The 26,227-nt window shown below is 42.4% G+C and overlaps 1 protein-coding gene across 1 annotated transcript in view; it reads left to right on the top strand.

Moving 5' to 3' along the window:
• Positions 1 to 26,227, top strand: part of Muc16 (mucin 16, cell surface associated) — a 197,643-nt gene that overhangs the window by 10,505 nt on the left and 160,911 nt on the right. The window contains 2 exon segments of the mRNA XM_036192391.1: positions 1,671 to 12,957; positions 13,534 to 14,021. Of these exon segments, the coding sequence (XP_036048284.1) occupies positions 1,671 to 12,957; positions 13,534 to 14,021 (11,775 nt within the window).

Here is a 26,227-nt window from a genome sequence, read left to right as displayed (position 1 = left end):
CCACTGTGCTTACTCCCTAGAAAGTAGAAATAATACCCATTGCCTTATTTCCTGTTCCAGAGCACCAAACCTCTTGATTTCCTTAAAGAGAATACTATATGGTTTTCATGAATGCTTGTCTGAGCTGGATCTTTGTCTAATGGTTACTGTGTAGAAGGCAGTGTATAGCAGCATTCTCATAACATGCTGAGCAAGATTTACTCCAGAACTCAAACTTAAACCTCTCTCTTCACATTCTCTCTCTAAAGCCTTTCTATGTAACCCACGCTAGCCTTAGACTCACAGTTGTACTGTCATAATCTTCTACATGCTAAGATGTCAGATAAGTACCTCCATGTCCACACAGATATGCTACTTTAATACAATACATGTCTTGGAGACTAAGATATAAACTGAAAGTGCATAGAAAGACATTAAAGGAACAAAATAATTATAATGCCACGTGTGTGGGGAGAGAGCTGGTGGTAAGCCACGGCAGCTTTTACATGCTAGGCAAGCACACTATTGCTGAAGCCTGCTCAGCTCTCCATCAGCATATTTTAAGTCAAGAACGCTGCTTCTGAGCCCCATCTCCAGGTTCTTCACTGGAAGATTCTAGGTAGAGGCTCTACCAGAGAACCATGCCCCTAGCCCTACACCGAGGGATTCTAGGCATGTCTGGTGTTTGTGAAAGTAAAAAAAGGGCATGAGATCCCTGGGACTGGAGTTATGGGTTGTTATATGTCACTAAGTGGATACTTGAACCAAAAATGGGTCTTGTGCATGAGCAGAAAGTACTCCTAAGCATGGAGCCATCTTTACTGTTTCCTGTTTGTAGTTTCTTAAGGAAATCTTCTTCTAAAATGGATAAACTCAATAGCTTAAATTTTCACCAACAGTGTATAATGTTCATTTTTCTCCAATAGGTACAAGCGTTTGTTTTCTACTTTGTACATAAATGTCATTTGGACTAGGATGAAAGTGAATCTTAGTGTAGTTTTGCATTTTGCAATGGCTAAAGATGTTGAGGATTTTCCCCACAGACTCAGTGGGAGCCCAGGTTTTAGTAAGCTACTTTGGAGACTTTGAAAATCTAGGTTTCTGACAAAGTCAGCACCAAGTCAGAACTACTGATTTTAACCTGTGGTTGAAGTATCTTAGGCAGGCTTCCTAAGATGCAGTCTTTTAATCTAAGACATGGAGCCACATTGTCTATCCTAAGTGGAGAGTGGTCCCAGCATGTACTTGGCAGAGAAGGCAAAGAAGAGAAGGAAGTCAGTTTAAGGTACCTTAGTGTGCCTTGGCACCATATATACTAAATGTGATAATGCAGATCTATAATCTCAGTACTTAGGAGGCAGTTTAAGAATGTTTAAGAATGCCCTCAGCTGTGTAGTGAGTTTAAGGCTGGCCTAGGAAACAGGAAACCCTGTCTCTCTCGCGCACACTACACACACACAAACACACACACACCAGAAAATTTTTTAAAAAGCACAAGTAGAGGAAACAGATGAGCCATATAGCAAACTCACAGTACCCGTTCCCTACCCAGATCATGCCACCCACATCCCAGGAAAGCAGTACTATAGTGGATATTTCTCTCCCTTCATCATGTAGAGAAAAAAATGTTAATTGCCTATTGAGAAAGTATAAACATTTTTACAATTTGTGTTGCATGTCTCAACTTACAGAGCTAACCACAAAGGGGGCAGTAAAAGAGGAGACCACTGCCACAACTCTGAAGGCTACTTCCATTGCCACTTCAACCACCAAAATCTCTACTACAACTCCAAGACCCTTGACTCCCCGCAAGACATCAGAGCAAATAGGCAACATAAACACAACAGAGATGCTTATCACAGCCTCAGATGCTTCCCATGATGTCCTAGGGATAGCAGCATCATTTCCTACAGGCTCTGGAGAAAACACTAGCATGGTCCTCAGGACAAGACCATCATCTTACAGTAAAGAACCAGAGAGTACAGCCCTATTGATCCCCAGTGAGTCTGATACAGTCTCATGGGTCACCCGTCCTTTAGAGATTACTTCACCTGTTGCCAAGATAACCATGAATGTTTCTCAAGGTGAATCAGATTCCATGGTGTCCACAGCCACCACTCCCAGAAGAGAAGTCAGTTCAACTTTCCCAGCATTAACTGTTTTATCTACTATACCAGATTTTGCAACCTCACTGATTAGCAGGCCTGAAGAAAACACCAGTATGTTTATCCCAACTCTTACTGACTCCTTGAGTGAACCAAAGAGAACAGTCTCTGGGGTCACCCATCCTGGGGTGGAGGTGGATTATTCTGTTTCCAGCACTTTTTCTACTGACACATCAGGAATGGCAACCTCACTGGGTATTAATTCTGGAGCAGAGACAAAGCCAGCTCTCCAAAGCCTGACCATTGCCCCTGGTGAGTCAGATACAACAGCCTCAATGGTCATGCATCTTTCACAGAGCAGAATCCCTGTTTCTGAAAATATTCTTGACATTTCCAATGGTGAAACTGCTACCACCACACTCTCGATGGATACTACCCATGGGACAGAAGTCATGCCAGCCCTTCCAACCACTACTATATCACCTGCTATAACAGGATTGAGAACCTCACTGGTCATTAGTTCTCAGACCACACAGAAAAATACTAGTGCATCAGCTATGACTTCACTAGTTCCTAGTTCTGAGATATACACCAGTACAATTTCCCCAACAATAACAAGTTATTCATATGAACTAGAGAAAACAACATCACAAGTAACCCTTTCTGCCATATCAGAAGACAGTTCTGTTACAGCTCTTACTGCTATACCAGGTGAAGCAGGTACATCAGCCTCATTTGTTCCCAGTCCTGAAGAGATCAGCTCCAGAGTTCCAAGGACAAGCACAAGTTTTCACAATGTGGAATCTCACACCACACTCCCAACAACCACCACTGATGAACAAGAAGCCAGATCACCAGATGCCCCACCTGTAGCTATCTCATCTAGCATTCCAGATATGATAACCTCAGAAGGCCACACTTCTGAGGATGTTTCAAGAACATCCAAACCAATTCTGACACCTCAACCTTCTGAGCCACATACCAAAATTTCTCTGATCTCTCATTCTGGGGGAAAGACTAGTTCACCCATATCTGCTGTTGGTGTCTCTCCAGGGGTAACTAGCTCTGAGACAGGAATCCATACCATAAATTGGACTATTTCCCCAGGTCAACCAAAGACCACAACCTCCTGGACCATGAATCATGGAATAGAAGTGAATTCAAGGATGCTAACTACAACAATCTCACCAAACCTTCTAGACATGATGACCTCAAAATCTGTGAATCAAACTCCTAAACTACAGACCACAATTTCATTGATAACTGATGCCAGAGAAGAGCACAGTTTGGCCATGTCTACTCTGGCTGTCTCTCCAGGTATAACAGAAGTGACCACATCACTTCTCACTAACTTAAGTAAAGCAAGCCATGCAACAACTTCAACTCTAACTTCTTCCCCAAGACTACAAGAGACAACAACGCCTTGGATCAACAACCCTGAAACAGAAGCCATTTCAGGTATTCAAACTATAAACTCAATGTCCAGTGTTACAGACATGATGACCTCAACAATCCTGAACCACACTCCTGCTGAACCACAGAAGACAGCACCATTGGCCACTCATGCTGGGGGACAACACAGTTCAGCCATGAATAGCATGGCAGTCTCACAGGGTATAACAGAAGTGATATCATGGGTCAAAAGCTTAGGCACAGAAAACCATGGAATAACTTCAAACACAGTTTTATCCCTCATACAACCAGAGGTTACAACACCAGGGGTAACCCATCCTAGAAGAGAAGGTACTTCAGGAGTTCTATCTACAACCATTGAAACTAGTGTACCAGAAATGATGACCTCACCAACTCTTACTCCTCCTAAACCATACACTAAGGTTACATTGGTCACCGACATTGTGGAACAGCCCAGTTCAGCCATGTCTACAAGGCCTGATCCTCCATATACAACAGAAACAATACCATTAATTGTCACTACCTCAGACACAGAAAGCCATTCAATGATTTCAACTTTGGCTGTTTCTCAAGATCAACCAGGGACCACAGGACAATGGGTTACACACCGTGGAAAACAAGATACTTCAGGGGTTCTAAGTACAACGACCTTCCCAACTGTTCCAGGCAAGATGACCTCAACAATTCTGACCCACACGCCTTCTGAAGCACAGACAATAACATCATTGGTCACCCATCCTGGTGGACACCTCAGTTCATTCATGTCTACTCAGGCTGTCTCTTCAGGGATAGCAGAAATGATGATATCACAGGCCATTACTTCTGAGACAGGGGCACATGGAAGCAGCACAGTTCTACTTGATTCCCCAGGACAAACAGAAACCATAGCATCATGGGAAACTCACACTGAAAGAGAAGGTACTTTGGGTGTTCCAAATAGCACCATTTCAACTAGTGTTCCAGCTCTTGTTACTTCCAAAACTTTTATTCCTTCTGAACCACTTTCCACAATTTCATTTGTCACCCACATTGGTGAACAGCCCACTTCAGCCATGTCTACTCTGGCTGTCTCTTCAGAAATAACAGAAATGATACAATCACTGGCTACTAGCTCTGGCATGAAAAACTATTCAACTCTGGCAGTGTCCACAGACCAACCAGGGACCACAGCCCCATTGGTCACCCATCCTGGAAAAGAAGATACTTCAGGAGTTCTAACTTCAACCATCTCACCCAGTGTTCCAGACATGATGACCTCAACAATTCTGACCCACACTCCTTCTGAAGCACAGACAATAACACCATTGGTCACCCACACTGGTGGACCTCCCAGTTCATCTACATCCACTCAGGCTGTTTCTTCAGATGTAACAGAAATACTGATATCACATACTACTGCTTCTGGGACAGAGACACATAAAACCAGTCCAGCTCTACTTGTATCCCCAGGACAAACAGAGTCCACAGCCTCAAGGGTGACTCCTGCTGAAAGGGAAGACACTTCAGGTGTTCCAACTATTACCATTTCACCTAGTGTCCCAGACCTTGTTACTTCCACAACTCCTGTTCCTTTTGAACCACATTCCACAGTTTCATTTGTCACCCACATTGGTGAACAGCCCAGTTCAGCCATGCCTACTCTGTCTGCCTCTCCAGGTATAACAGAAATGATACCATCAGTGGCCACTAGCTCTGGCACAAAAACTAATTCAACAGCTACACCTCTGGCAGTATCCCCAGATAAACCAGGGAGCATAGGTTCATGGGTCACCCATTCTGTAAAGGCAGCCACTTCAGATGTTATAACTACAACCCTCTCATCTAGTGCTCCAGAGAACATAACCTCAACAATTCTGACCCACACTCCTTCTGGAACACAGACCACTATACCAGTGGTTACCCATGCTGAGGCACAACCCAGTTTGTCCATGTCAACTGATGCTGTCTCTTCAGGTGTAACAGAAATGATGACATCACAGGCCACTACTTCTGGGACAGAGACACATGGAACCAGCACAGTTCTACTTGTTTCCCCAGGTCAAACAGAGTCCGCAGCCTCACGGACAACACATGCAGAAAGAGAAGACACTTCAGGTGTTCTAACTAACTCCATTTCAACTGGTGTTCCAGATCTTGTTATTTCCACAACTCCTGTTCCTTCTGAACCACATTCCACAGTTTCATTTGTCACTCACATTGGTGAACATCCCTCTTCAGCCATATCTACTCTGGCTGCCTCTCTAGGTATAACAGAAATGATACCATCAGTGGCCACTAGCTCTGGCACAAAAAACTTTTCAACAGCTACTACTCTGGCAGTTTCCACAGATCAACCAGGGACCACAGCCCCATTGGTCACCCATCCTGGAAAAGAAGGAACTTCAGGAGTTCTAACTTCAACCATCTCACCCAGTGTTCCAGACATGATGACCTCAACAATTCTGACACACACTCCTTCTGAAGCACAGACAATAACACCATTGGTCACCCATACTGGTGGACATCCCAGTTCTTCTATGTCTACTCAAGCTGTCTCTTCAGGTGTAACAGAAATGCTACAATCACTAGTCACTAGCTTGGGCACAAAAAGTTATGTAACTACTTCAACTCTGGATGTTTCCATAGGTCAGCCTGATAGCCCAGCCCAATTGGTCACCCATCCTGAAGGAGCAGCCACATCATGGATTCCACCTACTACTATTTCAACTGGTGTTCCAGAAATGATGTCCACAACAACTCTCATTTTGGCTGAACCACAGAGTGCAGTGTCCTTAGTCACCCATATTGAGGGACAGTCCAGTTCAACCTTGTCTACAAGTACTGTCTCTCCAGATGTTACAGAAATGATACCATCACCGGTCATTAGCTCAAGCACAGAAAGCCATTCTGTGACTCCAAATCTGGTTGTTTCCCCAGATCAACCAGGGTCCACAGCCCTATGGGTCACCCATCCTGGAAAAGAAGACTTTTCAGGAAATTTATCTACAACTGTCTCACCTAGTGTTCCAGACATGACCTCAACAACTGTGATCCACACTCCTTCTAAACCACAGACCATAACATCATCAGTCACCCATGCTGGAGAATATCCCAGTTCATCCCTAACTACTCAGGCTATCTCTTCAGGTGAAACAGAAGTGCCACCATCACTAGTCACTAGCTTGGGCACAGGAAACTATGTAATTACTTCAACTCTGGATGTTTCCAAAGATCAGCTTGAGTCCACAGCCCAATTGGTCACCCATCCTGAAAGAGACACAACATCAGGGGTTTCACCTACAATAATTTCAACTAGTGTTCCAGAAATGATGTCCACAAATACTCTTATTCCTTCTGAACCATATAGCACCATGTCATTCATCACTCACAATGAGGGACAGCCCAGTTCAATATTGTCTACAAGTCCTGTCTCAGTGGGCATTACAGATGTGATACCATCACTGGGCATTAGCTTAAGCACAGAGAGCCATTCCATGACTTCAACTCTGGGTTCATCTCCAGATCAACTAGAGACCACAGCCCCATTGGTCATGCATCCTGAAAAAGAAGGCTCCTCAGGGGATCTATCTATAACCATTTCACCTCATGTTCCAGACATGATGACCTCAATAACCCTGACCCACACTCCTGAACCACAGACAACAACATCATTGGTCACCCACACTGGTGGACACCTCAGTTCATCCATGTCCACTCAGGCTGTCTCTTCAGGTGTAACAGAAATGATGACATCACCAGCCACTACTTCTGAGACAGAGACACATGAAACCAGTCCAGCTCTACTTGTATCCCCAGGACAAACAGAAACCACAGCCTCAAGGGTGACTCCTGCTGAAAGGGAAGACACTTCAGGTGTTCCAACTATTACCATTTCACCTAGTGTTCCAGACCTTGTTACTTCCACAACTCCTGTTCCTTCTGAACCACATTCCACAGTTTCATTTGTCACCCACATTGGTGAACAGCCCAGTTCAGCCATGCCTACTCTGGCTGCCTCTCCAGGTATAACAGAAATGATACCATCAGTGGTCACTAGCTCTGGCACAAAAAACTATTCAACAGCTACACCTCTGGCAGTGTCCACAGATCAAACAGGGACCACAGGTTCATGGGTAACCCATTCTGTAAAGGCAGCCACTTCAGATGTTATAACTACAACCCTCTCATCTAGTGCTCCAGAGAACATAACCTCAACAATTCTGACCCACACTCCTTCTGAATCACAGACAATAACATCATTGGTCACCCATCCTGGTGGACACCTCAGTTCATCCATGTCTACTGAGGCTGTCTATTCAGGTGTAACAGAAATGATGACATCACAGGCCACTGCTTCTGGGACAGAGGCACATGGAACCAGCACAGTTCTACTTGTTTCCCCAGGTCAAACAGAGTCCACAGCCTCACAGACAACACATGCAGAAAGAGAAGACACTTCAGGTGTTCTAACTAACTCCATTTCACCTAGTGTTCCAGACCTTGTTACTTCCAAAACTCCTGTTCCTTCTGAACCACATTCCACAGTTTCATTTGTCACCCACATTGGTGAACAGCCAAGTTCAGCCATGTCTTCTCTGGCTACCTCTCCAGGTATAACAGAAATGATACCATCAGTGGCCACTAGCTCTGGCACAAAAAACTATTCAACAGCTACAACTCTGGCAGTGTCCACAGATCAACCAGGGACCACAACCCCATTGGTCACCCATCCTGGAAAAGAAGGAACTTCAGGAGTTCTAACTTCAACCATCTCACCCAGTGTTCCAGACATGATGACCTCAACAATTTTGACCCACACTCCTTCTGAAGCACAGACAATAACACCATTGGTCACCCATCCTGGTAGACACCTCAGTTCATCCATGTCTACTGAGGCTATCTATTCAGGTGTAACAGAAATGATGACATCACAGGCCACTACTTCTGGGACAGAGACACATGGAACCAGCACAGTTCTACTTATTTCCCCAGGTCAAACAGAGTCCACAGCCTCACGGACAACACATGCAGAAAGAGAAGACACTTCAGGTGTTCTAACTAACTCCATTTCACCTAGTGTTCCAGATCTTGTTACTTCCAAAACTCCTGTTCCTTCTGAACCACATTCCACAGTTTCATTTGTCACCAACATTGGTGAACAGCCAAGTTCAGCCATGCCTGCTCTGGCTGCCTCTCCAGGTATAACAGAAATGATACCATCAGTGGCCACTAGCTCTGGCACAAAAAACTTTTCAACAGCTACAACTCTGGCAGTTTCCACAGATCAACCAGGGACCACAGCCCCATTGGTCACCCATCCTGGAAAAGAAGGAACTTCAGGAGTTCTAACTTCAACCATCTCACCCAGTGTTCCAGACATGACCTCAACAATTCTGACCCACACTCCTTCTGAAGCACAGACAATAACACCATTGGTCACCCATACTGGTGGACATCCCAGTTCTTCTATGTCTACTCATGCTGTCTCTTCAGGTGTAACAGAAGTGCCACCATCACTAATCACTAGCTTGGGCACAGGAAACTATGTAATTACTTCAACTCTGGATGTTTCCAAAGATCAGCTTGAGTCCACAGCCCCATTGGTCACCCATCCTGAAAGCGAAGCCACATCTGTGGTCCTGTCTTCAACTATCTCACCTAGTGTACCAGAAATGATGACATCACCTAGTCTTATTTCTGCTGAACAACACAGCACAGTGTTATTGGTCAGCCATGTTGAGGGACAGCCCAGTTCACCCATGTCTATCAGCCCTGTCTCTCCAGGTATAACAGAAATGATACCATTACTTGTGACTACCTCAGACACAGAAGGTCATTCAGTGCCTTCAACTCTATCTGTTTCCCCAGATCAACCTGCAGCCACAACTTCAATGGTCACCCAACCTTGGAAAGAAGGCACTTCAGAGATTCTAAGTACAACTATATCAAATACTATTCCAGACATAATGACCTCAAAAATTCTGACCCACACTCCTTCTGAATCACAGACAATAACATCATTGGTCACCCATCCTGGTGGACACCTCAGTTCATCCATGTCTACTGAGGCTGTCTATTCAGGTGTAACAGAAATGATGACATCACAGGCCACTACTTCTGGGACAGAGACACATGGAACCAGCACAGTTCTACTTATTTCCCCAGGTCAAACAGAGTCCGCAGCCTCACGGACAACACATGCAGAAAGAGAAGACACTTCAGGTGTTCTAACTAACTCCATTTCAACTGGTGTTCTAGATCTTGTTATTTCCACAACTCCTGTTCCTTCTGAACCACATTCCACAGTTTCATTTGTCACCCACATTGGTGAACAGCCCAGTTCAGCCATGTCTTCTCTGGCTGCCTCTCCAGGTATAACAGAAATGATACCATCAGTGGTCACTAGCTCTGGCACAAAAAACTATTCAACAGCTACACCTCTGGCAGTGTCCACAGATCAAACAGGGACCACAGGTTCATGGGTAACCCATTCTGTAAAGGCAGCCACTTCAGATGTTATAACTACAACCCTCTCATCTAGTGCTCCAGAGAACATAACCTCAACAATTCTGACCCACACTCCTTCTGAATCACAGACAATAACATCATTGGTCACCCATCCTGGTGGACACCTCAGTTCATCCATGTCTACTGAGGCTGTCTATTCAGGTGTAACAGAAATGATGACATCACAGGCCACTGCTTCTGGGACAGAGGCACATGGAACCAGCACAGTTCTACTTGTTTCCCCAGGTCAAACAGAGTCCACAGCCTCACGGACAACACATGCAGAAAGAGAAGACACTTCAGGTGTTCTAACTAACTCCATTTCACCTAGTGTTCCAGACCTTGTTACTTCCAAAACTCCTGTTCCTTCTGAACCACATTCCACAGTTTCATTTGTCACCCACATTGGTGAACAGCCAAGTTCAGCCATGTCTTCTCTGGCTACCTCTCCAGGTATAACAGAAATGATACCATCAGTGGCCACTAGCTCTGGCACAAAAAACTATTCAACAGCTACAACTCTGGCAGTGTCCACAGATCAACCAGGGACCACAACCCCATTGGTCACCCATCCTGGAAAAGAAGGAACTTCAGGAGTTCTAACTTCAACCATCTCACCCAGTGTTCCAGACATGATGACCTCAACAATTTTGACCCACACTCCTTCTGAAGCACAGACAATAACACCATTGGTCACCCATCCTGGTAGACACCTCAGTTCATCCATGTCTACTGAGGCTATCTATTCAGGTGTAACAGAAATGATGACATCACAGGCCACTACTTCTGGGACAGAGACACATGGAACCAGCACAGTTCTACTTATTTCCCCAGGTCAAACAGAGTCCACAGCCTCACAGACAACACATGCAGAAAGAGAAGACACTTCAGGTGTTCTAACTAACTCCATTTCAACTGGTGTTCCAGATCTTGTTATTTCCACAACTCCTGTTCCTTCTGAACCACATTCCACAGTTTCATTTGTCACCCACATTGGTGAACAGCCCAGTTCAGCCATGTCTTCTCTGGCTGCCTCTCCAGGTATAACAGAAATGATACCATCAGTGGTCACTAGCTCTGGCACAAAAAACTATTCAACAGCTACAACTCTGGCAGTGTCCACAGATCAACCAGGGACCACAGCCCCATTGGTCACCCATTCTGTAAAGGCAGCCACTTCAGATGTTATAACGACAACCCTCTCATCTAGTGCTCCAGAGAACATAACCTCAACAATTCTGACCCACACTCCTTCTGGAACAGAGACCATAATATCAGTGGTTACTCATGCTGAGGCACAACCCAGTTCATCCATGTCTACTGAGGCTGTCTCTTCAGGTGTAACAGAAATGATACCATCTGGGGTCACTGTCTCTGACACAAAAAATTATTCAACAACTACAACTCTCAAAGTTTCCACAGATCAACCAGGCCCCACAGCCCCATGGGTCACCCATCCCAGAAAGGAAGATACTTCAGAGATTCTATCTACAACTCTCTCACCTAGTGTTCCAGACATGATGACCTCAACAACTCTGATCCATGCTCCTTCTGAACCACAGACCATAACATCATTAGTCACACATCCTGGTGAGCACCTCAGTTCATCCATGTCTACTCAGGCTGTCTCTTCTGGTATAACAGAAATGACACCATCACTAGTTACTAGCTTGGGCACAGAAAGCTATACAATGACTACAACTCTGGCTGTTTCCACAGATCAATCTGAGACCACAATCCAATGGGTCACCCATCCTGGAAGAGAAGACTCTTCAGAGGTTCTATTTACAACCATCTTACCTAGGGTACCAGAAATGAAGACCTCACCAACTCTTATTCCTTCTGAACCACATACCACAGTTTCATTGGTCACCAACACTGGGGAACAGCCCAGTTCAGCCATGTCTACAAGTCCTGTCTCTTCAGGTATAACAGAAAAAATACCATCACTGATCACTAGTTCTGGCACAGAAAGCCATTCAGTGACTTCAACTTTGGCTGTTTCCCCAGGTCAAACAGAGTCCACAGCCCCATGGATCACCCATCCTGAAAAAGAAGACAATTCAAAAGTTCTAACTTCAACCATCTCACCAAGTGTTCCAGACATGATGGCCTCAACAGCTCTGAACCACATTACTTCTGAACCACAGACCACAACATTGGTCACCCAGGCTGGGGGACAGACCAGTTTATCCATGACTACTCAGGCTGTCTCTCCTCATGTAACAGAGGTGATACCATCACTAGTCACTAGCCCTGGTATGCCAGAAATGACCTCACCAAATCATATTTCTTCTGAAGCACATGCCACAATTTCTTTGGTCACTGACATTGAGGGACAGCCCAGTTCAGCTATGTCTACAAGGCCTGTCTCTCCCCATGTAACAGAAACAATACCATCACTAGTCACTAGCTCTCACACAGAAAGGGATTCAGTTTCTTCCACTCTGACTGCTTCTCCAGGTCAACCAGAGACCACAGCCTCGTGGGTTATCCATCCTATAACAGAAGCCACTTTGAGTATTCTAAGGACATCCATCTCTCCTAGTGTTCCAGACATGATGTCCTCACCAACTCTTTTATCTTCTGAACCACATACCATGATATCCTTGGTCTCCCATGTTGAGGGACAGGCCAGTTCAGCCATTTCTACAAGCCCTGTCCCTCCAGTTATAACAGAAATTATGACATCACTGGCCACTACTTCTGAGACAGAGACACATACAGCCACTCCGACTCTGACTGTTTCCTCAAGTCAAACAGAGACCACAGCCTCCTGGGTCACCCATCCCAGAAAAGAAGCAACTTCAACAATTTCTACTTTATCTGCTTTACCTGAAGAGCCAAAAAGAACTGAAACATGGCTCATTCCTTCTGCCAAGCCCAGCACACCACTTTCCACAACCACTCCCACATTTTCTTATAGTGAATCAGACATCACTTCCTTAGCTTCTGGGGCAGAGACCACTCCAGCTATTCCAACAACTCTTTCATCTGGTGTACCATATATGACCACTCGACTAGATGCTGCTTCTACAACAGACAATAGTATGACTTTGCTTACATTGAGTACATCGATGCATGAACCAATATCAACAGTCTCCTTGGTTACTCATCCTGCCTCAACCCAACAAGCTTCTAGTTTTTCTAATAGTGTTTTAGACGTAACAACCTCAGTTGGCAAGCATCCTGGAACAGAAACCAGTTCATCTGTGCCAACAGTGACCGTCTCTCCTGGGGCACCAGGTGTAATGACCTCACAATTCACTAATTCCTGGCCATCAACCAGTATATTTCCAACTGTAGTTGTGTCTCCTAGTGAACCAAAAAGCACAGCTTCATTAACCACCCACCTCAGTGCAGAAACTAACACATTTCCTGTTTCAACTGGTTTTCTTCCTTTATTGGAAACCACAGCCTCAGTGCCCATTACACATGGGGCAGATGTTAGTACAACTCTCTTAACTCAGACTGTCTCCCCTGGAGTGACAGAGATGACAAATTTTCCCTTGAACTCCTTTGTGACTGTGGGTGGCAGAAGTGACCTGGAAACAACCTTTTCATCTGGTGCTTCTGAAGAAACAGCCTCTCTCCCAGCCCTCTCTGGGACAGAGACCAGCTCCACCATTCTAACAGTAACCCCTTCCCCTGCTTTAGCAGGCACCACAGGCTTATGGGTTTCCATCTCTTCAGCAGAATCCAATCTGACTATGTCCCCGAGTGTCCCTGGGTTTCCCGGTGCCCCTACAACTAGTAAACATGGCAATGCAACTCCACAGAGCACAGAAACCTCAGCACCCATCACTACAGTTAAACTTCCAAATTTTGTCAGTGATGTAATGACCTTGATACCATCAGAGGCCTCAACAAGCCCACTCACTGACCTGGAAACTACAAGTGAGACTTCTCATTTAGCTATCACAAGTTCAAGACCTACTGGCTCTAAGACCACAACTGCACTACATGGAAGTCCTTATGCCCCTCTGAACACATCTAAAATGTCCACATGGTCCTCTGAGAATGTGACTTCAAGACCAGGTAAGCAGAAGTTTTATTATTGTAGTAATATATAATATATATGTATATAAATATTTCCTCTGTGTATGTTTTAGGTATACAATCCAGTATTGTTAAGTGTACAGTGTTATGTAACTATCACTTTCAGTTTCCAGACAGTTTTTAGATTCCTGTTCGTTACTGGCTTTGTGGGGCTTGAATCCAGGACCTCATTTACTTTACAAATACTATGCCACCAAGCCATATCCAAAACCATCCAAACAATTTTAGTCACCCAAAAATGAAAATTTGTACCCATTAAGCAACAATTCCTCATTCTACATTCCTCCCAACCATCAGTAACTGTACTAGTTTCCTTTCTATGTGCTCTGTTATGCAGCTATTGTACACACAGCTGCTGTGGGTTCAAGACTGCAACAGCCGTGGCATACCTGGAAGACAGACTTTCATAACACACTACTGCTTCCTTTGACTCTTATATTCTGTCTGTACCCACTTCCACAATGCTTCCTGAGCCTTAAAATTGATTGCTCATTGATTGTTTAATTTATTCATACATTCATTTTCATTAATAGTATATGTATGTGTGTGTGTGTGTGTGTGTGTGTGTGTGTGTGTGTGTGTTTGGTGTATATACTCAGAGATAAGAAGAGGACAGCAGGTACTCTCCTCTGTTATTCTTCACTTTATTCCATTGAGGTAAGGTCTTTCACTGAACTTGGAACTAGACTGACAATGACAAATCCCCAGAGATCCTCCTGTCTCAACATATATCACAGCTCTGTCTGATGTTGCAGACACACACTTGGCCAAACCTAATTTTTCACATGAGTGCAAGGGATTCGAACTTAGGCTCTCATAATTGCACAGCAAACACTCTCACCCACAGATCCCTCTTCATAGACCTAGGAGCTAGGAGCTTTTTATTAAAATTTTAATTGAGTTTTTTCTTCTATTTTTGAGATTTTAATATCATTATGTAATTTTCCCTTTCCCTATCCTCCCTCTAAACCTTCCCATAGACCCCTACCTTACTCTTTTTCAAAGATATGGACTTTATTTCATTAATTGGTATCACATGCGTGCGCGTGCACACACACACACACACACACACACACACACACACACACACATACCTAAATATAATCTACTGAGACTGTGCAATGTATGCATATTTTCAGGGCTGATCTTTCAGTTTTTACAACCAATAGTGTGCTCTTCCCTGTTTCACTCTCAGTATTTCTTAGTTACCTGTTGTTCTTTGTGTAGGACAGAGGATTTGTGGTCTTTCTCCACCCACTTTAGCATGTCTACTATTGTCCTGGTTCAGCTCATGTTTAGGCAATGATGTTAGTAAGATTTTTTAGTGTAGCTTCTGACATTACTAACAAATAGTCTTACAGCCAACTCCCTGATCCTCTGGCTCTTAAAATTTTTCTGCCCCCTTTTCCTCAATGTTCCCAAGCCTTAGGCACTAGAGTGTTTTGTACATATATCCATTGGAACTGGGCTTAATAACTCTGCAATTTGATTGGTTATTTTTCTTGGAAATGGTCTATGTATGTTGCAAATAGAAGTTTCCTTGATGAGGGGTGAAGACTACACTTATCTGTGGGCATAAGGACAAATGTTTAGATTGTTGTTTAGAATTATGCTGATTTAGTAAATTGGTGGTTGGATGTTTTCTATGGTAGTGGTTTTCAATATTAGGTTTCCATTACCAAGAATGATTTACCTTTTTGTGGAGGTTGTAAGTCTATTCTGAATAGAGAGTGGTTGGTTACCACCAAGGTATGAATGCCACTACTTCCCCCATAAGGCTCTAGTGAAATGTTGGTAGTTGCTGCCATAGGCATTATAGCTAGGTAGGACTGTCTGTTGCATTCCTCCTTTGACAGCTTTCCCAATACCTTCTGGTACAATGAATACTAGTCTTCAATGAGGAGACATTCAAGTCAGTTCAAGCTCAGGATCTTCTGGGCCCTGTAACTGAAGTCCATGGTGTCTTCAGCAAACAGGGAAGTACTTCCACCTCTGGGAGGGAGGGAGTCAACCAAAGGAAATGGCAATGGAAAATTCTGACTCAAAGGGGGCAACTCAAAAGGGGGCTTCTATGTGTAAAGCTTTTCTTTGATCTATTTAAATTGTTGACCTACTCTTACACATAGAATGAATCAAGCAAAAGATAAAATATCAGGATTCAAAAATGAACCATCTGGACAAAATAAGCAAGGAGTAGAAAAACAAACAAACAAATAAACAATAGAAAAAGGACAGAAAAGGGAATATAGGACACCATGAAAACACTAAACCTTTGAGTTACTAGGAGAAGAATCCCAAGTCAATGTCATAGAAATCTCCAACAAGATCATAGAGGGAAAAAAAAGATTTTCTTTGAGTTTTCTAATTGAATCATTGAGTTTTTCAACTCCATCTTCATTTTCAGTTTGAGTCTTCTTCAATGTTTCTATCTTCTTATTGAATTATATTTCCATGAACTGGATTGTCTTCTTCATGTATTGGGCATTAGTTAGGTGTTTAGTCTCATAATTACTTTCTCCTTAATTTAATCAAAATGCTTCTTTGTGTTTTTTTTTAAAACTCTGAATTCTTTGATAAATTTTATGATTTTTCTTTTAAGTTGAGTATCCTGGGATTCTTTTGAGTAATTTTTCATCGGCAAACATTTATACAAGACTATTTTGGAGAGGGAGAGAATATATTGGTTTGTTCTTTTATATTGTTTGTATTTTTGTCATGAGCTCTAGGCATGTGTACTTCTTTTGATAGTTCTAAGTATGATATGAATAGAGAAGGATAGGATAGAAATGAAGATAAGAAGGTGGGTTAGGCCTAGAAGGTGGAAGCTTTGGTGTAATGAAGATAGGTGGACAAAGTGGACTGGGCTAATGTCTAGAATGAACCTGCTGGTTTAAGATTTGATTGTGAAGTTAGATCTGGCTGCCAAGAAAGGTTGGATATGGTGTGGGAGGATCTTGTGGTTTGGGGGTGGGTAGGTAAGGTTCTAGCAGAAGTATAGAGATTGACCCTGGTTCAGGCAAGGCTGGCCAGACTAGGCCAGGGAACTGTATGCAGGTTGCATGCTTGGTCTGGCAAGTTAGGGAGAGTTCATGAATGAGGAAGGTCACAGAGTCTCAAACACTGGAGAAGGCTGTAAAGATAGGTCATGACTATGGAAAATCTAATAAAACAGAGCATTTAGCTGGGGCTTGTTTAGAGTTTCAGAGACTTAGTCACTAATCATTGCGTGGGAGCCTAGGGAGCATGTTGATGCAGGGAGTTGCTGGAGCAGCAACTGAAAGTTACATTGTGATCTACAGATACAGAGACTCTGGGCTTGGCATGGGCTTTTGAAACCTCAAAATTCACCTCCAGTAACACACTTACTTCAACAACACCATACATCTTAAGCCCTTTTCAAATAGTGTTATACCCTGTGACTAAGAATTCAAATATATGAGCCTGGGGAGATCATTCTTATTGAAACCACCACATTCTACTCCTGGCCCAAATTAGCTTGTAGGAATATCAAAATGAAAAAATTCAGTTCAATTTCAAAAAGCTGGACAATTTCAAGAGTCCCCACAGTCTATTAGAGTCTCAACATTATTTAAAAGTCCAAAGTTCAAAGTCTCTTCTGATATTCATGTCAATCTCTGAACTGTAACCCCTTGTAAAATCAAAATCAAGAGGTAGATCACTTACTACCAAACGACAGTAGCACAGGATGTACATTACCATTCCAAAATGGAGAAAGGAAAGATAGTGAGGAAATACTAGACTGAGTCAAAACCAAAAACCACCTGGGCAAAGTCCAAACTGCAAATCCGTGGATGATGTCAAAGCTCTCTTCAGATGATCAATCCTTTCAGATTTGCTGACTGCATCACACTTCTCTCTCTTGGGTTTGTTCCACACCCAGTCTTCAGCTTTCACTGGCATGGTACCCCATGTTTGGCATCTCCCACTTCTTGGGGTCTCCAATGTAATCTAGGCTTCACCTTTACAGCATCACAAAGAGCCTTCCTGAGCTTCCATGAAGGGATACTCCTGACACATGTCTGGCCTCAGTGGCTTTCCTTAACCCCAGAAGTAGGTTCTCCACCCCATTTTCTATATCCTTGACCCTAAAACCAGAACCACATGGCTGAAAATGCCAAATTCTGCTACTTGCTGGGCCTGGAAAATGGCTCCCTCATTCAACTGCATTCGTATCTGCTTTCTATTGTTGATGGCTTCCTTCACTTCTTAAGCTTTCCTTTAATTCCTTTTCACAAGTTGGAAACTTACCTGCATAGGGTCTTGTCTTGAGGTCACCACTCCATTTATTCCATTTAGCATCAGGTTTCTCTTTAAATATTTATCTTCTTGAACACAGGACTTAGTTCCATTGCATTTCCCGGTGTTCCCTTTCTCCTCAAACTGAATACATTTTGTAGTTTTCCTTGTTCAGTATACTCCTTTTTATTGTAGATCTGCATAACAGTAACCACTCAATACTAGGTTACCTTGAAATCTCCTCTACCGACACCATTAATCCAAAACTCTTCAATTTAGCCTTAGGCAGATGTTTTGGACAAGGGAAGAAAGCAGCCACATTCTTCACCAAAATATCACAGGAACAGTCTATAGGCCACTTACTAATATTCTTCTCCTCTGAAAATTCTTGAGTAGGACACCCACATTCCACATTGTCCTCAGCACCACTGTATTCCATGCTTCTACTAAGATGCTCCATTAAGCCCTGCTTAAAGTGTACAACCAATTATCTAGTCCAAAGTCCCAAAGTCTTCCATGTCCTATAACAAACAGCATTATCATGCCAATCATAGTAATACCTTACTCCCTGGCACCAACTTCTGTCTTGATCCTTTTCCTTTTCAAGGAGTTCCTTATTTCTTTTCAAGTAGTTCCACTCCCTGGTGACTAAGCATACAAATATATGCTATTATGGGGACAATTCTTTTTCTAACCACAACAGGTAGAGAGGTTGAATATGGTGCAAAAGGACATGTTATGACAGTTAGGGTTTGTCCTGGTGGAATCCTGGAGGTAGTTTGCAGCAGGCATGGTTGACCAGACTAGACTGGAAAACTGCATGAACCTGGGCTAGAGCCTGCAGAAGGTGGGAATAGAGGATGTCAGGGACATTCACTGGACTAAACCATGGAGAAGATAGAGAGATCTTGAGCCATGAGTTCTTGCATCAACTGGATGTGATGTCTACAAGCCTCAGCCTTCTCTATTCTGTACATTGCTTCCATGTGTCTGGCCATACCAGCCTTATATCCATTTCAGCATAGTCCACATCCTCCTACCTTCAGGGATACTGCACGTACTGCTCTTGGAATTCTGGGTGGTTTTTTGGGGGGTTTTTTTTTTTGGTTTTTGTAATTTTCTTTTTCTCCAAAGTCTGTGATTTTTCATAGACCATAAATTTCTTCCATGAATAAATTTTATATATAGCCAATCTGTCGTCTATCTTGTTATATTTGCTCATATCTTCCCTTTTGCATTTTGACTTTTTATAAATTTTTATCATTTCTCTAAGGAAATTTTCTAACCATAGGATTATTTTTTCTCTCTTGTGTATTTCTTTCCATCTCTTTATTTTCTTTTTCTTTCTTTCTTTTTTTTTAACTGATGAGTTTATTATGAGTACAAGTAAGGGATTATTTACAAGATCATAAACAACTTACTAGTTTTTATAAATATGAAGAAAGTGTTTCTTCCTCCTCCAGCAAATATTAACTGCCTATCAATCCTCAGAGAGGGATGGGGTCTCATGAACTCCCCCCCCCCATCCAAACAACCATTCCTCAAGTAGAAAAAGGGCCTTGGGACAATACACCCAACCTCCTGCAAACCTACCATGGGTCATTGACAGACCTCACCTCTTACAAATACTCACATCTTCTGTGAGCACAAGACTACAAAAGCCTTGTCATGTCTTGAATATAGCATTCCTCAATGCTCCATATTCTTTCTAAACCTTCCACAATTTTCAGTGAGATTTGGAGGGCATAATACAGATATCCAATTTGGGACTGAATATTCAATCATCATTATTCTCATCGTTTTGACCAGTTCAGAGTCTTTACTGTTACCACTGTCCATTGAAACCTTTATGTGGTGTGGCCTAGATCTGATAATAAAAAGTCTTAGTCCCTTCTCAAGTCAATGAAATGTCAATGATTTGTCACCTTTAGACATTCTGGGCTGAAAATTCAGGATCCGTCTCGAAAGGAAGTCATACATCCACTATGAAGTTCCACCCCCTCCCTCTAGTTGGGCAAAAAAGATTCTGGGTATGATATTGTAGACTTTATCTACTGAACACTGTGGCTATGAGACAGTATTAGTCTTCCCCTCACATCCAGCAGCTCAGTACTCAAACAGAAAATTGATTTTCTTTATTTCTCTCTCATACAACACACACACACACACACACACACACACACATACACACACACACACACATGCACACTCAGGCTCATGGTTATATTCACTCTCACTCTCTCTCCCCTCCAGCTATAAGTACCCATCCAGAATTGGTGCCATTCACTTTCAACTTGACAATCACCAACCTGCCTTATACAACCGAAATGGGGTACCCAGGCTCCATACATGTCAACAAAACAGAGAAGGCCTTGAACTACCTGGTAATGTGAAACATGCATGGCTTACCTTTCCTTCATCCCAATCTCGTGGATCTCTCTCTCACTCATTCTTTTGGCTTACCCCCAGCTCCAATCATTGTTCAAGAATACCAGCATTGGTTCTGGCTACTCTGGCTGCAGACTGACCTTGATCAGGTGAGCCTTTCTTCCTTTATATCATGAAGGACTTATCTGTCATAATCAAATTCATCTGGGGATAAAATGGGAATATCACATGCAGAAGGCAAGGAACATAAAGGAATGAAGCCCTCCAGGAATTCAGACATGGGAGACTGTGACTTTAATTTAGTGCATGAGAGAAAGGACTTCCTGAAAGAAGAGGCTTCCATGGAACTTATTTATATGAAAAAAAAAATTGTGTAGAGCATTGAGGCTCACTGACCAGAAAAAGTGATATTGAATCACTTAGCAATCATGGAATTCTTCATTTCATGCTACACTCTGTGACTTAGCAACCATAACTTTCTTCTTGCAAAAGTTCCACTATATAGATGGGCAGCGGTTACACAAACATGAAACCATAAACCAGGGCAAAGAGACCGTTAATTCTACACAGAGGCTAAAAGAACCTAGAATGGAGTTTCAACTTGACCCTGGGGAGCTGGGTGGAGGCTTTCTACAGATGATGTTGTTTGAGTCGTACTTTGACAGTGCATGTACAGTAAGCAGAGGAAGCACAGGAAAATAAACTATTTCATGGTTGGTTCATCATAAGTAATATTTTATTTGTTTTCTTTTTCTTCCTCCTTTACTTCTGTTCTACCTCTTGTTCCTCCTTCTTTTCTAGCCCCTCCCCTCCATAGAAAAACTCTATGCTATTGAAGAATAGGGTGTAGCACAGTGAATGAAGCATGAAGGAATGAAAAAATGAAGAAAGGAAAAGAGAAGAGGGAAGTATGTTAGAAAGGAAAAGAAAGAGTAAATGATAGAGAAAATAGAAAAGAAGTAGAAATGAAGAGAGGGAAATAAAAGGAAGGAAAAGGGAAGAGAGAAATGTACATGTTGGAAAGAAAGATATTCCAAGAAGTCTTGGAGTAACTTTGAACATAATAGGAAGTGTTGGTAGTTGTCATGATAGATGTAGACCAAATAACTGAAGGATTAAAAATGAGAAGAGAAAAAAGTAGAACCAATTTTCTAGAGCTAACCCACTTTATAAAGTAGGAGACCTAGATAGAGAGAACTTAAAAAAGAATGTGACTGAGAAGGTAGACATGGTCCATTAAAAAGACATGCATGAAGCCAGGAGGGACTCAACTTGAGGAGGATATGCATAATTTTCTCATAACTCTGGATGACCCATTCCCATATGCTCATCACCCTAGGTCAGAAAAGAATGGAGCAGCCACTGGAGTGGATTCTATTTGCACCTACTATCATGACCCCACGAGTCCTCCTCTGGACAGGAAGCAGTTGTATCAAGAAGTGGCCCAGCTGACTAATGGAGTCTCCAAGCTGGGTCCCTACATCCTGGACAGAGACAGTCTCTCTGTCAATGGTGAGTATCTTTGTCAGAATGGGGTCTCCTTTGGTGTTAGTTTTCATTGCTCTAAAAAAGTAGCAGGCTCAGTTTAAAGAAGAAAAGGGTTTTATGGCCCATAGTTTCAGAAGTTTCAGCCCTGGTTAATTAGTTCCTGTATTATTTATTGACTTTCCTCATCAGTGTGACAAAATACCTGACGAAGGCAGCTTACTAGAGAAAAGTAGCTCACAGTTCCAGAGTACCATCAATCATGGCGGTGGCATCATGTCAGGAGCTTGAGGCTGCTGGTCACATTGCATCTGCAGTCAGGAAGCGGAGTGAGATGAACCCTGGTGCTGAGTTCATCTCTGTTTTTGTTCAGTCTGAGACTCCTGCTCATTAGATGGCGCCATCCACATTCCATATGTGTTTTCCCACCTCAAAGTGGGAAATCTTTCTGGAAATGCCTTCATGAACACACATATCTGTTTCCATATGATTCTAAATCTAGTCCAGTTAATAAAGATTAATCATTGTGGTTTCATTACTTTTAGGCCTGTGGCAAGGTAGAAATATAGTGGAAGGCATAAAATGGATAAACTGCTCTTTTATTGGATGCAGGAAGCAAAGAGACAGGGAGATTTGGGGGATGCAATATACCCTTCCATGCCATGAAACAAATGACTTAGTTTCTCCAATGAGCCCCCACCTCTGCTAATAATTCACTCAGTTATTAGTTGATCCATTGATTACGGAGGGCTGTGGAAGTATACAGCAGGTGACAACTAGTGTTTGACAGGTTGACCCACCAGAAGTATAACTCCCTGATGGGGATCCCCATCTGGCAAAGCCATCGTGTTACTGGCTGTGGAAACCGGTTGTTTTCTGTCTGTAACTTTCTCAGGTGCCACTGCTATGCTTCTCTAATAAGAACAGCTGTGGGGTGCTTTCCACAGCTCTTTGGTACTGTGTTTTATGTATTTGGGCACACATTTTGCTGTAGATTTCTGTTTAAGCTTTATAATTCTGATGAACAGAAATATTACAAGAATATTCTTCTTTACTGTCACAGGGAAGTAACAGTGTTCTCAAGTCTCAAAGACAGCCTTTTACACATTTTGCAAAGACATTAGAACAAGTCCAAAATAGACTAAGCTGCCCCTACAGAGACTACGCAAAGACTAAATCCCAGGTGTTGTTTACTGAGAAATCAAGGCCAGGCTGTTTACACTGAGACATAGTCCTTGCAGTGGTTTTCTTTCTTCATGTACCCTGACCACTCAAGGGTCAGCCAATTGTTTAATATCTGGGACTCTTCACCAACTTAGAGTTATGTGCATGAGTCAATGTGACATTGCTTGCTTAAGAGAAACTACATGACTTATCTTATGTTTTGAGAATGGGTAGAGCCCTGAAAATGTAACTTATAGTTGTCCAGTTTGGTTGTGAGGGAGTAGCAGCGGCAGTGTGGAGACAGACAGCTGTGTAGAGCTATGTGAGAGCTGCTGCAGAATGTAAGTGTGTGTGTGTGTGTGTGTGTGTGTGTGTGTGTGTGTGTGTGTGTGTGTGTAAAGTGCTGTCTGGTGAGAGAGCTATGTAAATGAGATGTTTGACTGTAGCTGGGTGGAGATTTGTAACTGTGTGGAGGCAAAGGAAGATGAAACTGTATAGAAAAGAGATGTAGAAGAGAAATGTATGTAAAAGAAAGATGTGTATCCATGAGAAAATGTATGTATGTAAAGATATGTAGCTGTATGCAGTAGTGTGGAGATATGTAGCTGTGTGGAGACAGAGTCAGAGACCACTCTTAAGATAAAGTAAAAGAGAAAGTTAACATCAGAAAGCATGTGTGTATCATTATTTCACCAGTCATAGATAGGATGAAACTTATTCTTAATTACCCTCAGATAAAAGTTTCCTATCCCTCACTACTCTGAGGCATTCATTTTATGGTCCTGAACTGATTATGGGAGATGGTCTCTCATGGTCCATGTTATTTGATGAAGTTAGCACTCTTGCAATCCAATCACCTTTCTACAGTTTCACCAATTGGGGACCAAGCCTTCAACACATGAGCTTATTGGAGGACACTTCAGATCCTAAACATCATTTACTCAGTGACTTTTTTTTATACTAACAGCTCATTATAGGGGATGGTTTTGGAATGTCTATGCCTGGAGACATATCCATGTCACTACTCAAAGGGTGTTAATATTTTTTGTTAGGTATAGGTAAGTGGATGCTGGTAAATATCCCAAAGGTACAGTACAGCCCCCTAATATTTATTAAATTATGTTAATAGTCTCAACTTTGAGAATTTATTGCACATAAACTTTACAGTTTCATCTTTTATTGTTTGAGAATTTCCTGCAACCCTGAGAGAAGCCTAATATTTCTTAGATGGCTCATTTTGTAATGTTTAACCCTTTTCTATTTCATCTCTTTGGATTAAATATTTCCTACTGTTTCTCCTTCTCTTCATCTCTCTCCTGTTCTTCCTCTTTGTACCCCCTTTCTTTTTCTACTATTCATGTCCCTCTCCTCCTCCTGTTTATTGTCTTCTCTTTCTGCCCTTTCCCATTCTTGTAATCTCCTCCTCCTTCTCTTATACCCCTTTCTCCTCTTTCCCCTCCTTCTACTCTTTTTGATCCTCTTGTTTCTCCATTGTGTTCTCCCAGTTCATTTCTTTCTCCTGTTCCTCTTCCTTCCCTTATTACCTTTCTTTCTCTCCACATTCTCCAATTTTTCTTCTTAACCTAAGATCTCAATTAGAGTAGCAGACAATGGGGAAGTTGGGAGTGATGGATGATGCTGTGGTTAAATGCTTCCTATTTGCCTGAGGGTATCTTCATTCTCCTTCCCTTCATCATACAAGCCTAGTTCTTGGGCTCCATGGAGCATCTCAAGCAACTGCAACTCCCAGAAACATTGCTACCCTTAATAAAATATGTGCTGGATAGTGACTAGCTATCAACAGAAAAAATGTCACAGGAAGACTATGCCAAGAACAAAAAATTAATAGCAGCTCATGCTTATCAAAAGGATCCTGTGTGGTGAGAAGGTTGTAATCATGTTAATCTTATCAAAACTTTGTGAGTTGTTATACTCTTTTTTTTATACCAAGAACCATTGTGCATTCAAGGAGGAAATCATTTTACTAAGATTATGACTATAAAGCATGCCAGAATGAGGTTTTCACCAACAGACATTCTTGAAAAACACAGACAAAGTGATGAACAATCCAGAGCAATCCCCAAACATCTGGTCAGGTAGAACCTAGGAATCTAACCTAATTCATGGTTAGTTATTTACTCCCTTATATCCACTTGGAGACCACCTTCATATATAATGTGAAATACATATTCCACTGTATTATTTAGAGTAATATTGTTTTGTGTCCAGAAGATACTTTTGTGTTACTCTGACAAAATACCCTGATCCAGAGACAGTAGACATTGGCAGTAAAATAGTATTTTTAGATATTACAGGAATATTGCACATATGAACTCACAGTTATTGTGACTACATGCAAAAGATCACAACAGCTGAAATATCATCATGGTTGGGGAAGTCAAATTTGTGTTGTCCATGCACACATGGGTATGGGGCCATCTACTGAGTGTTGATTGACTTAAAGCTCACGTCCCTAAAGAAAATTGATTCTTCCTTAGCATCAACTTTCAATGGTGTCTCAAGTAGGATTTGGAGCTCATGAACCCCTTGCCCTTAGAAGGAAGGGTTTATTTTGTCTTACACTTCAAGATCCAGCCCATCATGGCAGGGAAGTCAATTGCAGGAGTTTGAAGCAACTAGTTGAATCATATCTACAGTCATTAATTAGAGAGAGGAAAGAAAAATAATGATACTCAGCTAGCTTTTTACTTTCTGTATACTTCAAGATATCTGCCCAGGAAATGGAATCACTCACATTAAGAATGGGTCTTCCCCCCTCAATTAATCTAATCAAATAATCTCTTAAGGGCATGCCCATAGGCTAACCTAGTCTACATAAACCCTCACAGGTGTGCCACCAGGCTTGCCTTCTATGACACTATATATCCTGT

This window comes from Onychomys torridus, chromosome 7 (assembly GCF_903995425.1).
Source record: "Onychomys torridus chromosome 7, mOncTor1.1, whole genome shotgun sequence".
Lineage (NCBI taxonomy): Eukaryota > Metazoa > Chordata > Mammalia > Rodentia > Cricetidae > Onychomys > Onychomys torridus.
Note: the sequence above shows the minus strand (reverse complement) of the source record. Positions and strands in the feature narration are given on the sequence as shown.